This window comes from Chamaea fasciata, unplaced genomic scaffold (genome assembly GCF_029207755.1).
Source record: "Chamaea fasciata isolate MVZ Bird 193981 ecotype frontalis unplaced genomic scaffold, bChaFas1.0.hap1 SCAF_6, whole genome shotgun sequence".
In the NCBI taxonomy this organism is placed as follows: domain Eukaryota; kingdom Metazoa; phylum Chordata; class Aves; order Passeriformes; family Sylviidae; genus Chamaea; species Chamaea fasciata.
In genome coordinates, this window is record NW_027094091.1 from 40,821,139 (window position 1) to 40,835,428 (window position 14,290).

The 14,290-nt window shown below is 37.8% G+C and overlaps 1 protein-coding gene across 4 annotated transcripts in view; it reads right to left on the reverse strand.

The window, feature by feature from the left end:
* The window catches only part of RXFP1 (relaxin family peptide receptor 1), a 50,116-nt gene extending 37,529 nt beyond the window's left edge, over positions 1–12,587 (reverse strand). For all 4 annotated transcript variants that reach the window (XR_010721462.1, XM_066186062.1, XM_066186063.1 and 1 more), the window contains exons 1-2: positions 12,555–12,587; positions 8,772–8,827 (exon numbers count right to left, since the gene is read on the reverse strand). Coding sequence is in view for 3 of the 4 variants with exons in the window: in XM_066186062.1 (XP_066042159.1) it covers positions 8,772–8,820 (49 nt within the window). In the remaining variant the exon portion in view is untranslated. The remainder of the gene's footprint in view (positions 1–8,771; positions 8,828–12,554) is intronic.
* Between the last annotated feature and the right edge of the window lie 1,703 nt (positions 12,588–14,290).

The window sequence follows — 14,290 nt, forward strand, 5'->3', positions numbered from 1 at the left end:
TACCATCCCACCTGGAAGGCCTGGAAGGGGAATGGTTAGCCATCAAAATAAAAGAAACTCCTCTCCCAGGAATTGATTCTTTCTCACAACCACTATTGAATGTGTTTGGCCTGGTTCTTTGAGCCCCAAAGTGAAAAGAAGTTTGTTGCAAGTAGTGCTTCTCCCCTGGAAAGTGCTCTGGATGTTCATACCTAGAATTTTTGAAGTTTTTTTAATCCTAGGATGAAAGTTTTCTTCTACTGCAGTATTTGCCAGGTATATTACATTTATTTTTGTATCTTATACTCAGTAGCAAGGTAATTAAAGTTCTTTTTCTTTTTTAATCAGAGCAATCCAATAATTGAAAATTTACTTTGGCCAAAAAGGATAAGGACAGATATTTATCAATAAATTAGTGTCCCTCAAGCAGCAATCATTCACCTCATCTAGTTAACCAGCATTCTGAATTTCAATACATAAGGACAGTAGTTAGAGATTACTGTAAAGAACTTCATTTCAGGCTTGCTGCTTTCAGCAAGTTAATCCAGTCAGCCATGCATAAAGTAAGCAAAAGTGAAACACCGACCAGTGAAAACTAAATTATTTAAATTAACAAACAACAGACATTTGTAATATTTCTCTTAAGTTTCCATAAACAAAAGGCAGATTTAAGTGACTTCATGACACAATATCATATACAGGAGGAATTTTGTGTACGTGTGCATTTGTGCATGGAAGTAAAAAAGAAATCCAGCAGATGAGACAGAAAACACTTGTAGGAAAGCCTTAAGAGAAAGCTGCAATGAGAAAGGGGGATGAAATTAGAAAGGCAATGAACATGGAAATTACTTCCTGACATTCAGATTGTAGGATATTCTGAGAACACATTATTTGCAAAAGGGCAGAACCAGTGAAGAATTATTTGGGTATAATTAACATGTAATCAAGGCAGAAACAACCTAAAAGACCACAACCCATTGCCTAACTTTTCCTCTGTCGAAAAGGGCAAATCTGTCTTGCATTTCTTTCCTATTGAATATCTACACTTTCAACCCGACCCCAAACAGAAGTTATAGCTAAGTTATGCCATTTATTCCAACTTTGATATGTTCTTGTGATGGGGAAACAAACCCCACAAAACCCCAACAATGTGGCAGAATGAGCATCTTGCAGTGCTGATGATAGAAAAATAGGTTTGAGAACAGCCAGCCCAAATAGTCTGAGGAAAAGGACCTGAAAGGTGGTGGTGGCAGATTCTATTATCTCTTTCTCCATCTTCTTTTGCTCTCTAGTCTCTTAGTTTTCACGGACACACTAGAACTAAGCAAGCTGCACATCAGCCACAATTTCAGATTCCACTATTTTTCCTCTTCTCCCAGGTAGCTCAATCTCAAGTAAGCATTCAAAAAACAATCTCAGTTATGCTGTTTGTAGGACTCCAGACAGAGGAAAAAGCGCTTTGGGAGCCCTAACGCTGTATTTGAAATATGAAACATAATCTGGGTTTCTTTCTGCTTTTGTTTTTTCTGCCTTCATTGTGGTTTTAGTACAGGCTAAAAGGATTGCAATTATAATTCTCACAATGGAACTAAGCCAGCATAATTTGAAGTGAAACTCTGAAGCACACTCAAGATAAACCTTGTAACAATGAAAATACATTATTTCTTGGTGAGCCGGAGACAGAATTATCTGATATATTTTATTTATTCACATACTTTTATTACTAAGAACCATTTATAACTATTAAGAATTTAAATTTAATATAGGACTACAAGTTCAGATTTGGGAGGTGGCTGTGCCATGTGCCCTCTGAGATTCCACCCTCCTGAAGTATTATAAAATATGGAATCCTTTGTTCTGTTTTGAAGTAAAATAACTTGAAAGTATTTTAGCAAATCTGTTTACTAAGAGCTCACAGAACTATTTTGTGAAAAATCAATTTGCAGAATGTTGCTTAAATAAATGCATTATTACTGGATTATGACCCATTAATCTTTGGTTCAATTTAAAAATCACAAGTTTTCCTATCTCGGTTACATTCTACTGTGAGTACACATAACTCACCACTAAAAATTGTGACACTCCAGTTAAGTGCATAAAACAGAAATTATCTCAAGTTAATAGGATTTCTGACTTTCTTGAAGTGAATAATATTAGCTGGTCAAACCACAGAGCTGGGGAGTAAATTAAGTTGGAAAAAACGTCTGAGATCATGTAACCCAGCTGTTTGGACGCCATGACCAGACACTTATTTCTTCTTTTGCAGGTTGTATCAAAATGTGCGTGCAGATTAAGAGCAATAGATCTTTAAATTATAACTTGTAGATTTTATGCATTTATTAATGTACATAAAGAAATATCACATTATTAAATGCATATATTTGGAAGTCTGGAATATCCAGTTTAGAAAATAAAACAAGAAACAGCATTCAGACGCGTGGCTCCGTTCTGGATGCACTTTGGCTAAGCAATTTTTTTTGCATGGATTGCTGTGGTTTTAACCTCCACATAGTCTATAGTTCCTCCTTCTCCTCCTTTCATGCCACTTCATCTACACCTAAAAGAGGATGGTGTCTGTTCCTGACACTGTTTTCTCATTGCCAGCAGTGAGAGCCTGCTCTGTCGAACCAATCTAGAAACCAAGAAACCAATCCAGTTAAATGATGATGTGAAAGCAGTGAATATGTAAATGAAATATTTAAGAAGAAAAAATGAAAATTTAATCAAACAGTGATAGAACAGAAAGATGTACTAGGTGTTTCATTTTTGCTAAACCATATTAAGAAAAAGAAAGACCTCATATGACATCTAAGTCTTAGGGGTGCAGAAAAATCAGCTATTCAAATACCTGTTTCTGATACATTTTTAGAAAAGTAGAAAGTGGCTGTACTCTTTCTGCATGATGTGAGAGTCCATACTCAAAAAAAAGTAGGATTTATAAATGCATGTTTGCAGTGTTACTTGATCACTAGAAAAGAATTCGTGTCTGAAAACCAGTGTCTATAATTTCTAGGTAAGACTACATAACAGTGGATTCACATGTTTTCACATGGAACTGGAGTCCAGAAAATGAGGTCAAGGAGCAGATTTTTGTGGTAGATGGACCTTCTTGAATGAAACTTCTAAAAATGCAGATCGTCTTTGCCAACTGTACTGCTATTGAGTACTCCAGCCTAATCAAGGCATTCAATCATATGGCTTTTAAATTCCTTAATTTAGTCCTTTTCTTCCGCCCACACACAAATTTTGGCTTTAATTATGATGTGGGCATTTTCATTAAGGGATGCTGCTCCTAGCTTATTCCAAAGAAGAGCGCATGTATTGCTAACTACTTTTTTTTTAAATTGAAACTGAAAAAAAAAAAAATAAAAACCAGGGAAAAAATATATCCCTAAGTTTAAAAATACCACTTCCACCCTTCCAAGCGCTATGCCATTTTCCCTACATTGACCATAATATAGACAATCAGCTCTGCAGTGGGAAGTCTCTTCTCCCAGGTCAAGCCAGTTATTTCTTCTGCAGAACAGAGGAGAAAGAGGTAATGTTCACCTACTTGGACCAACTTGTGCATGTCTTTGAGCCTCAGTGACTGTACAGCCTCTCCCACTCCTAGCGCTGCATTGACACTTGCTCTTCTCTGGAGGAAACAATTACTTGACTGAGATGAAACATTTTGACCAAATAAAGCCTTGGGATTGATACAGAACAGCAGGGTGGTACACGACCAGCTGTGCTATAGGGGACTGGGTGATTTAACATCCTCTCTGGATAAACTCTGCTAAGTGATCTCACATGCCCAGATCCCTCAGGATCAGTGTAAGGCTTTTAGAGCAAGAAACAGGAAGATAAGTGTTTGCCATAGCAGAATTCAGTTGCCTTTATGTAATGGCCTTCATTTTGGGATCCCCAGCCTCATCCACATTTTACCTTAATCTTCTACAGCAAATGAAGAAGGGGTCATTCAGGCAGCATAATTCACCATAATTTTTGATTCATCCTTTTAATGCAGGACACAAAGCACGTGTTTTTGTCAAGATATAACAAGAAGAAAATTCAGTATGACTACATAGTACAAATTAAGATTGTGTCCTTTGCCTAAATTCCTAAGCACTGAGTTTGCAAAATTAATAACTTTCTCTGACATAGGTAGTATCAACTATTAGAAGAGGAAATCAGTTTCCTTCCAGTATTTTCTTACAGGTCACCATGCTGCATCACTAGTTTGGATCCTTTAGCTCTCCAGACCTTTGTTTTTTGAGGGCAGAGTGATCTGACAGCACTGATTACCAGCCTCTGGGCTGAGGTGTTACTCAGGAGGAGACATTTTGAAAGAAGTCAGTAGGTCAAAGGGCAATCTTGGGCTTCATCCTGGCTTTGTAACACAGTGCTCACGTACCAAGCACAGCTCTTTTACTGCTCATGCTCATCTCTGCCTCACCCCATCTGCTTCACTCCCATCCTTTCTTGTCTGATCATTACCTGCTTCCCATCATCTCATCCCCTTCTCTTTGTACAGAAGCCTAGTTCTGATCTCACCATCCTCTGACTTCAGATGCTCACTCCCCTCTCTCAGATCTCCCTGTCCTTCTCCCTTAATTAATTTACTGTTCCCTGCTGGCTCCCTCTCTCACATCCCTTTCCTCAGTCACTTCTCTTTCAGACTAATAATCCTCCTGATTTCCATTTTCCCTTACTAAGTAGCATAAGTCTTTTCCCTCAGCTCTCTGTTCCACTGTTCCATCTACCTGTCCCTTTTGTCTCTGCTTTCATTGTCCTTTTTCAGTCCTTCTCAATACATTTTCACCTCCTCTGTCTTTCAGACACAACAAGAATGACTTCCTGATCCTCTCAGTTTCCTGTGCCTCCCAGCCTTGCACCAGCCATTTCAAAGTCTGATATGATGGCTTCCAAGTCATGGCACTCAACCAAAAATGTATGCTGAGATGACAGGTGACAGATCCTCTGAGTGTCACACTGTTCTCTTCCAACAAGCAACATCTATCAGAAAAGGTTGTTTTTACTTTACTGCAAGCAGGCTTGAGCAGCCTCACCAGCTCTAGTGGGATGGCCCATTGTCTCTCAGGCACAGTGATATTGTAGAGGGATATTTCAAAAGTACTGTTCAAGAAAACACTTTGCTTAATACAAGATTATCCAAACTGATCAGTGTAGGCAAAACACTAATTCCTCATATTCAGAAAAAAAATTTGGTTAAGTTTTCTTGTCTTCTTGCTCAAAGACCACAGACTGCACATAAAATTTCAGAGCAAATGGTCAGACTCTGGTAGAGTTGCTATAAACAGTCAGTGCAGGTTTTCAACTTGGGTGGCTCCTGGTGCTGTTAAAGAAGAGGTGAAAAACTTTCTTGCCCACGCAGCAGTTGTAGGATCTAACTTTCAAAGCTTCAGTTTACCATTGTGCAGATTTTTCACTACCCTCTGTTATTAGAGCAAATTTTCCTCAGGAAATCTAGCCTGCATCCCTGATTTTCTGTAAAAATACGGATTTTCATGTTATGCATATATATATATATACACACACACATATATATATTCACAAAAGACTCACATTGTTCTTCTAATTAAAGGAAAGCCAGACAGACTAATGCCTGAATCAAATGAAAGAAATAACCAAATATTATTATTACACAATGATTATTCAAGCTTGTGCAAAGGCTGAGTTAATTTCAATTTCCTATTTGCAAATCTGGAAGGAATCTTAAAATATTTTACAAACTATGTAAACAGGAGCACAATCATAAACTTGCAATTTTACGAAGGATTCAGGATTGTCTCCTTCCCACATTTGACAGAAAGCATTTGGTATAAAAGATCTTGGCCTTGAAAACAGCTGCCACCTGCATGAAGTAGCAGAACAAGTAATGAAATTCAGATGGTTTAAAGAGAGTTGTCCTTGGCATTTTAAAGTGAGGGTAAAGGAAAGTAAAAATATGAAGGGAGAACAGAAAGAGGAGGCTAAAGGAACTGCAAGTACAAGCAGAAATAGGATTGGGAGCATCAGGTAGAGACACAGAGTATAAAAGGTTAAAATTGTAAGAGTTGTAATTCTTTTTCACAATGAGCCTGCTAAATCCCTTTTGAAACTCACTTTGAATACTTTTCAATATTAATGTTCTTCTGTTTTGCTTAATGATTGATAAACGAATTGTTTGAGATCCTGTCACTTAGCCAAGGTCCAAGAAGATAAAATAGCTTTTGTCCCCAGAAAGCCAATCAAAGGCATGCTGAAGGCACAACCGTGCTCTGCAGTGGTTGCAGCAATTACAGCTGATTATTTTGCTAAGACAAAAGATGCAGCAGCAGCCAGTGCAGTGCCAGCCACACACCTGAAGTGACCTGCTAGCTTTGCAAGGGGGTGACCCACCCAGGCAGAAGTTCATCCTGCTACACCTCCAGTGCTGCCAGTTCCACAGCTGGAGTCTGAATTTACTTATCTCAATGTCATACTCACTGCTGTTGTGCTGTCAAAAATCATGATACAGATGCTGCTTCGTTTTCACAGAAACCTCTACCTGGGATAGTGTATTGCACTTGGGAAGAGAGTCAGGTGGTTGCCATAACATACAAAGCTCAGTTGCTTGAATTAGTTTGATTATTTAGATTTTGGAGGGAAAGGCATTTCATATATATATTAAAAAAAAAAAAAAAAAAAGATTTAATGAAGAATCTCAAAGAAGAAAGTAAAAAAAAAGTGATTGAACTTTAGCTGTTGAACTGAAAGGAAAACTAAAGAGGCACAGCTTGAATGGACATGGGTAAATCAGACAAGTAACTTTGGTACAATATATAGTTCTTATTTAACTTTATAAAGAATTAGAAGGATCTGTGACCTCGTAGAAGTTAAAAATTAAGAAGCCCAAACATAAAAACCTCCACAACAAAATGCAGCTGAACTCACAGCAGTCCACAAAACCCCAACATTTCTAAGGACAGCTATACTTCCTACAGGAATGTTTAATATCAGTTAACCTAAAGGCTTGAGCAGAGCTGAAGTCTATTGAGCAGATGAAATCAGCCAGCTTGTAGGTGTGGTTGTAATTTGCATTGCTGGCTAGAACTCCAAAAGGCAGTGAAGCTGTGAACTGTGCACTGAGTAAGGTGAGGAAATTTGACGCTAAGCAGGAGCTAATTTTGGTGCAAAACAGAGCACTAACAGGTGTCAGAGACTTCAGGCATGAGTGTGCTTTAATCTATGAATTCACTGCTTCTCACTTTAACAGATCTATTTGAGCCATGTGATTTTCTTTTATTCATCACTATATATGATATATATACCTAAAAAGTTAATGGCCATCATAATTAGTAGGCCAGTAGTCATACACAGTCCTCATCTGCTCTCCTATTTTGCAGCATGCTTTAAATGTATTCCAATATGTTTTATAAACTCCATAAAGCAGAGATGAACTTAACAGCAGAAATAGCAACAATTTGCACATCTTTTTGAATGTTTCTATGTTCCTATGTTTTAATGTTTTTGGCATAGAAAACAGCAATTCGAAAGGCTTAATTTGTTGAAAACATTTAGCTTTTTTCTGCATAATTGGAAATACCACTTTAAATACTGAATTATAGCTTACAGAAAATGCAGGTGCATATGAAACCAGACCTTGCTCACAGGTTTGATACTATGTGATTATTTTTGCTTTTTTAAATTCCAAATACATTAACATCATAGGAGTTTTTTATGCATGCAGCTTGCAATTATATAGTCCTCTAAAACATACAGAATTGCTTAAAGTTTTTCCACTGATTTCACTGAGTTTTGCAACTAGAAAAATAACTGTGTATGGAGCTCTATTTCCCAAACTCCTAGTGGGAGCAATACCCCTTACAAATTTTATCTTAAGCAGTATCCTATGAACACATGAACCCAAAATGATTTCATTTAAAAGCAGGAAAGAGAGCAAGTTGTTACACAATACAGAGGAAGATGACAGAATCCAACATTTTGCTCCTATTATTTTAACAAAATTGTTCATAATATAAAGAGTAGCTATTTTCATCTACACGATTAATGAAATACTATTTTAGCATTGATGTTAGGCAATGGAAAGCAATTTATAATAATTACAACTACAGAAAATGGTAATCATTAGGAAGGTTCAACATTCGTGCTTTCAGCATCAGCAGCTTCACAGGGACAGCATTACCAAGTCATAAGAAGCACTTACAAACAGGGTGCTCAAATGAAATGAAGAAAACATTACTAAAATAAGCAGTATGTCCAGTGTAAGTCCCACCACACTGCAGTGATTTGCATCTGAAAGAAAACTAGCAATAAATTCAGTCTCCTTCTTGCATGTTATGCTGTCTATCATGCTAAAAAATTCCTATTACCTGAACGCATTCTGCCCTTTGAGAGGTACCTAGTAGCTTCTAGTAGCACTTGCACAGGATCACTTCAGACTACTGAACTGAGACTAAAATGAGGATTTCGTGGCATCTGAGTCAAGACAATTCTGTAGGTACCTTCAATAAATATTTACAGCAAGTATTTATGCAATGTTTAACCTGTTTCTCATTTTTAAATTTCAGCTCATAACTATTACCAGTAACTCTCAAGGCGTTAATTGCAAAAACGTCTGATCCTGACATGTAGCTAGTAACCTTGAGAGACTGCATTACACTTCGATTCTATAGAAAAATAATTGACATGAAGAAATGTAAAATAACACTGAGATATCTTAGTTTTTAAAAGAAATCAGCTCCGGAAGTTTATCAGCTATCTGCTTTGCAATGTTCAAAACAAGAAAGGAAACCAGGGACACTTACCCTTAGTGCCAATGAGCAAGAACATGTAGAAGCAGCAGTTGGGTGTCATATCTGTCCTTCAACGATTCAATGAATAAAGTCAATGAACGCTGTCATTTGAATTGCACACCAGCCAGAGTGCTGCACACACAGTCTGCCTCTGGGAGCCTCCAGCAGTGCGTGAAGCAAGCTCCCTTCTCTGCCTGCCTTCCTCCCTGCTCGCCTCTGCTCTAGGTCTCCCTCTCTCCCCCCTCTCTGGCACACATGAAAGTTTCCAGGATCACACTGTCTCGGGCTCTGCCTCACAGACTGGGATCTGCTCTGTGGCAGGCAAAGGATGGGCTCTGTGCATGGTCACGGCTCTGTCCCAAGGAAAGCTGCTGCTGCTGCATGAAACACAGCCAGGTCCCAAGAACTCAATACTCTAATCGTTTTTCCTTCTCTTTTTTTTTCCTCTTCCTAAAATTGCAATGCTGCAAGAGGTCTGAGAAGCACAGTTTTATTTAGTCAAATCTGCTTGAAACCAAGTGTTTTCTGTAGTTTAGATAAAAAACTGGAGGTTTTTCAACTAAGGGGAAGTGAAATTTATAAATACAGTCCCTTTGTAGCAATCCAGACACTCACTGAAATGTAGAAAAATGCACAGTATAATTTATTTCCAATATCGTGTTACTACTTTTACACACTAACCACTCTTCATGACTACTGCTAAGGAAAACAATCTGAAAGAACAAAGAGGAGTGTTCAAAAACATATTCCTTATGAGGAAAACTTTTTTCACAGATTTTTGTCTTACTTGAATACTTTGAGACATTCCTATCTGGCCCTTGATTTTACTGTTACCAGTATCATGGTATTCCCTATTACTTAAACAGTCACACAGTTAAAATCTGGTTTATGATGTGAAGGCTAACATCTAGCAGCACAGCAAGACATGCTTCAAAACAAGTTGGTCAGCTGAGATGAACTCGAGAGAGGAGTTAAATTTTAAATGGACTCAAACGCTTTTAATTTTTTTTTTTTTTAAGCTTGTCAGGATGCCAGTGGTCAGAAAGCACTCGTAACCTGCTAGCAGCCATGTCAGGTGCTGAAGGAAGAAAACTTCTCTGAGTAAGGAAACGTGCACACGTGAACACACCCACAAAAAGGTGAATTTAGAAAATGAGAAAAATCTTTATCACAGTCGAAATCTAAGTCCACATTGCTTCTATGGGAAAGCTGTCTACAAAATAGACATGAACTGCCAATCTCTTGATTTCTGATATAAAAGAATGCAGAACAGAGAGGGGTTCACAAAAAGGTTGTTGTGTATGGAAACCCTAAGTAATACTTTGACATCTACTCTAACAGCACCAGTAAGAGGCAATGTACAGGCAAAAATGGATCAAAAGGATTAGACAACCATAAAATATTTCTGTTATACGGTGGGGACTAGCTTTTGAGCATATCAAGTAAGATCACACTTGCTTCAAACAACTGTTTAAGATTTAATCTAACTCCTACATACTCTAGGGCTAATGCCTAAGCTGAAAAGCTCTTCCAAGGTGAGAAAACAGAAGATGAAACTGAACCAAGAAAGTGAATAATAAGTGAAGTATTCTTTCAAGAAAAAGTAAAATAAAAGCTTCACCTCTTCAGTGCAGGATGAGACAGAGCTTACATTCTAAATAAAGGATTTTCTGTCTTGTATAGTTTCTCTGTGGCTTTCTGCTTCTGATCTAGTCGTAACTACTTAAGATGTGTAAGTCCAAACCATACATGTGTAAGTCCAAGTTTGGACTAGATCCTTTCACCTGATAATATAATAAATCAAGCAAGCTGCTTCTCTAAAAAGCAGTCTGACCCACTGCAAAAGTCAAAAATATTCTACCTCAGAGTAAGCAGGGAAAACCCCCAAATGTGGTACATACCACTCACATATATTTTCTGAAGCTCAGCCCCAGTGGGAGCTGTCACTTTTCAGCCTTCCTCTTTTTCAAGAACCTTTAGTAAGGATACTCATTAAAGCTAATTTTGCTGCAAATAAATGCTTGCTCTCCGGAAAATCCACTGAGATCTTCCCTCTTCTAAACTTCTTACATATTCATAATATCACAAAAAGAAGCAGCAGCAGTTTCCAGCCCATTCTCTCAGTGAAACTCTATTTAAATCAAGAAGTTAGAGTTACAAACACACACATTGCTGAACTATGGAATGCTGAGCAGAAAAAGGAGGAGAGACCAGCTTTTGAAAAATAGGTTTGGCTTACCTCACCTGAATGTATTTTTGCTTCTTATTAGAAGAAACATGTCTGTGTATTAGAAAGGCAATAAGTGTTTTCCTCCCGACTAAAATGTAAAAAGTTATGGCATGCTGGTGTTTAAGAATTTTTTTCAAGAAAACAATAGGCTTGATAGACTAATTCCTTGCACAGCAAAGAAATAACTCATCAGAATTGCTTGTTTTTTCAAACAGCTTTGAGAAGATATTGGACTTCATTGGGGTGGTCAGTATTTGCTTTTATTTCTACCTACAGCAGTTCTATAATTAAAATTCAATCTAAAGAGTATCTAAACTGAGGGAACTTAATTTTCAGTGGGGGTCAACCCCCTCCAAACATTCAACAGACATTGTGCCACCGAACCACAAACTAACAGAATGCATTAATGTTTCATTAAGTCCAAATAATTGCCATTTTCTATCAAGAAGAGTCATCTCATGTGTCTATGACAGAGTTCAAAATCAAATTTTGAACTAAGAATTAAATAACTGCAATTATTAGACAGTTTCAAATAAGTTTCTTGTGAAGCTCCAGCACCTTGTAGTCTTTTTTCTATTGTTCACATTAGGTGCTAGGTAGAAGGAACTTCACAGAAGTAAAGAAATCCTTGCTGCATGCCTCATCATTATAATTGTCATTATTAAAAATAAAAATACACTAAGGTGTAAATCTGCCACAAAGGAAATAAGTTAGAATTCCTTCTCAACTTGAAGAAAAGGTTTACTTATCTGCAGGCTACAGCTATTCTTTTGAAGGTTAACAAGCAGCGTGCACCAAACTGGCTTAATGCTACAACTGGTAAGCTTCAAGCAGATGCAGTTTGAGTAGGAGAAAAGTTGTATCTCTAAGTTTGACCTACAGGGGGCAGATAGATTCAGTTAAAGTCTGCCTGTTGCCAGGCTTCTCCAAGCAGTGAGAAGTATGGATCTCAGATATAATTCTGCTCTTTCCTAATGCTGGAATTTTCCTTTGTTTGATTAGGAATGCTTTCAAGGATGCTCCATGTATCAAATTGAAGATCCACAAGACAATTGCTGCCAATGGTGGTTTTATTACTAGGAGTTGTTCATTACCTAATGAACCTTTACCTAAAGCAAATTTTCAGCTGGAAGTGCTGACTAGATTGTCAGCTGTTTGGCTGTGTTTCTAGTGAAAGTGCACACAAAGAAGTGCAGGATGAAGCACTGAAAGTAAAACTAGGCCCATGTTGCCATCTGCATTCATGAATATTATGTTGTTTATACTTAGAAATGACAGCCCAAGAAGTGACTCTTGTTTTCTCAGGCATTTGATGACCAAAATCCAGGATTTGCACTACAGATATGTGAATAACTAATGCACAGATAAGGGTTCAGAACACAGCATTTAAAATCTAAATCCTTCATTGTGTACATCAATCCTACAATCCAAAAGATTTAGCCGTGAAAATGAACATAATTGGCTTAATTCTATTTAATTTTCACTGCATTCAAAGTTCTGTCAATGCACTTTGCAGACAGTACAACTGAGAATAAGACATTTGTATTTTACAGGACAACTCTTACCTTTAGAGGGTGTATTCCTCATTTAACACCTACATCCTGGTTCCCTGAATTCAGAGCAAAGCAAACTAAAGGACTTAAGAGAAGCACAAGAATATCTAAGCACAGAAAGATAGAAAAGACTTCATTTGCAGCAGCTCTTTCCAAACGTTAAGCTGTACTACAGTACCTTTATCTATCTCTCTATCTCATATACTTGTGCCTCAAGCAGTACTGCAAAAATGGGCTATTTTTTGATAAAGATTACTTTTCCCATTTCACAATTACAGATTTAATAGGGTCTACCCCACAGAACCTGAAGAGCCTGGGACACGAGAACTAATGGGCCAGGCTAACTGTGCAGGCACCTCTGCTGCAGGACCTCCTGACTTCTCACTTCCCTCTCCAGGCTCTTTTAATCAGCACAGCTGCAGCTAAGCTGGGATTACTGGCACTTGCATTGGAGAAAGGGGAGAGATATTCCTCTGCTGGAAAAACAGCTATAGTCTCACCTGGAGGGCTTTACTACAGGAACAGTGCAGAAACCTTTTTTTAAAATGGAAATGCATATCCACCAAGAGTCGTAAAACAGAAATCAGTTCTGCCAAATTATTTTAAGCTAAAGATATTGTACAAAATATGGCTCTAGTAACAGCTCCCAGCTGCAGGGTGATCACAGCTCCCCTGCTAGGTTTTAGGCTGCAGCCACAGGGGGTATCACAGAGAATGAATATCACTTTTCCACAAAAAAAAAGGCAGACAGAAGAGGAGAGATTAATGGATGAATATTTTTCCCCTTACTTGTCTTTTCTTTGTGAATGAGACAGTAGATTGGCTGAAGGCAATGGTGTAGAAGCAGCAGTAATTTAGCTCTGAGCTCACTGAAATGCTTTCCTCTCTTCTGCAAAAGTACCCTCTGCCACTGGGTGCTTTGGTGACTCTGCCCAGCTGTCCCTCTACAGCTGGTGTGAAGAAGGCCACAGTCAGACCAAACTTGCTCATTTCCTCCCACATTCCCCAGTTTTCTCCAGCTGTTTGTTCCAGCTGGGTGTTTTGACTAAATCAAATAAAACCTCACCGGCATGCCTGACTCAAAGCTGCCACTGGAATGTTGAAAGTACATTTTTACAAACAACCAAACGTTTAAGCTTTGCTAATGATATATCTCCCTAACCAGCCATTTCCAGGCTTTTGATAGATTAAAGATTGTAACAGTATTTTTATGACTGTGTATGATTTTTTACGGGTATAATGTTAATGGCTTTGGTAAGTTTTTATATCATTTGGGAACATTATAGGAACTGAACTGCAAATGACTGAAAGATGCAAGATGAATTGTATCTTGCTTTTTCAATATGACTCTTTCCAAGTTACCTGTGTCCTTCATATTTGAGCCAGTGCAATTTTTGTTTTAAGCACCTAAGGTTCTAGAAGAAAAGGCAGACCTCCCAAGTATGAACAGCTGAATATCAAAAGTACAAAGTTCATAAAATGTTCACTAGGAATTTATTTGCACATTTGAACATGAGATGGTACCAAACATACAAACATTGAAAATTAAGTCCCACTTTGATAGAATGTACTCAAAAAAGAGTAAAAGTATATAAAGTTTTGAGAATGGAAGGTGTTTCAGTAACTCAGCTATGAAACATCTGTGTTAGAGAATTAGCAAAGTCAGCTTTAAAGTCAGAGAAATTAATGTATGGTAGCGGAATTGCAATACATTTGGGCTGCTTATCACCAGGATTAATTAATTATCC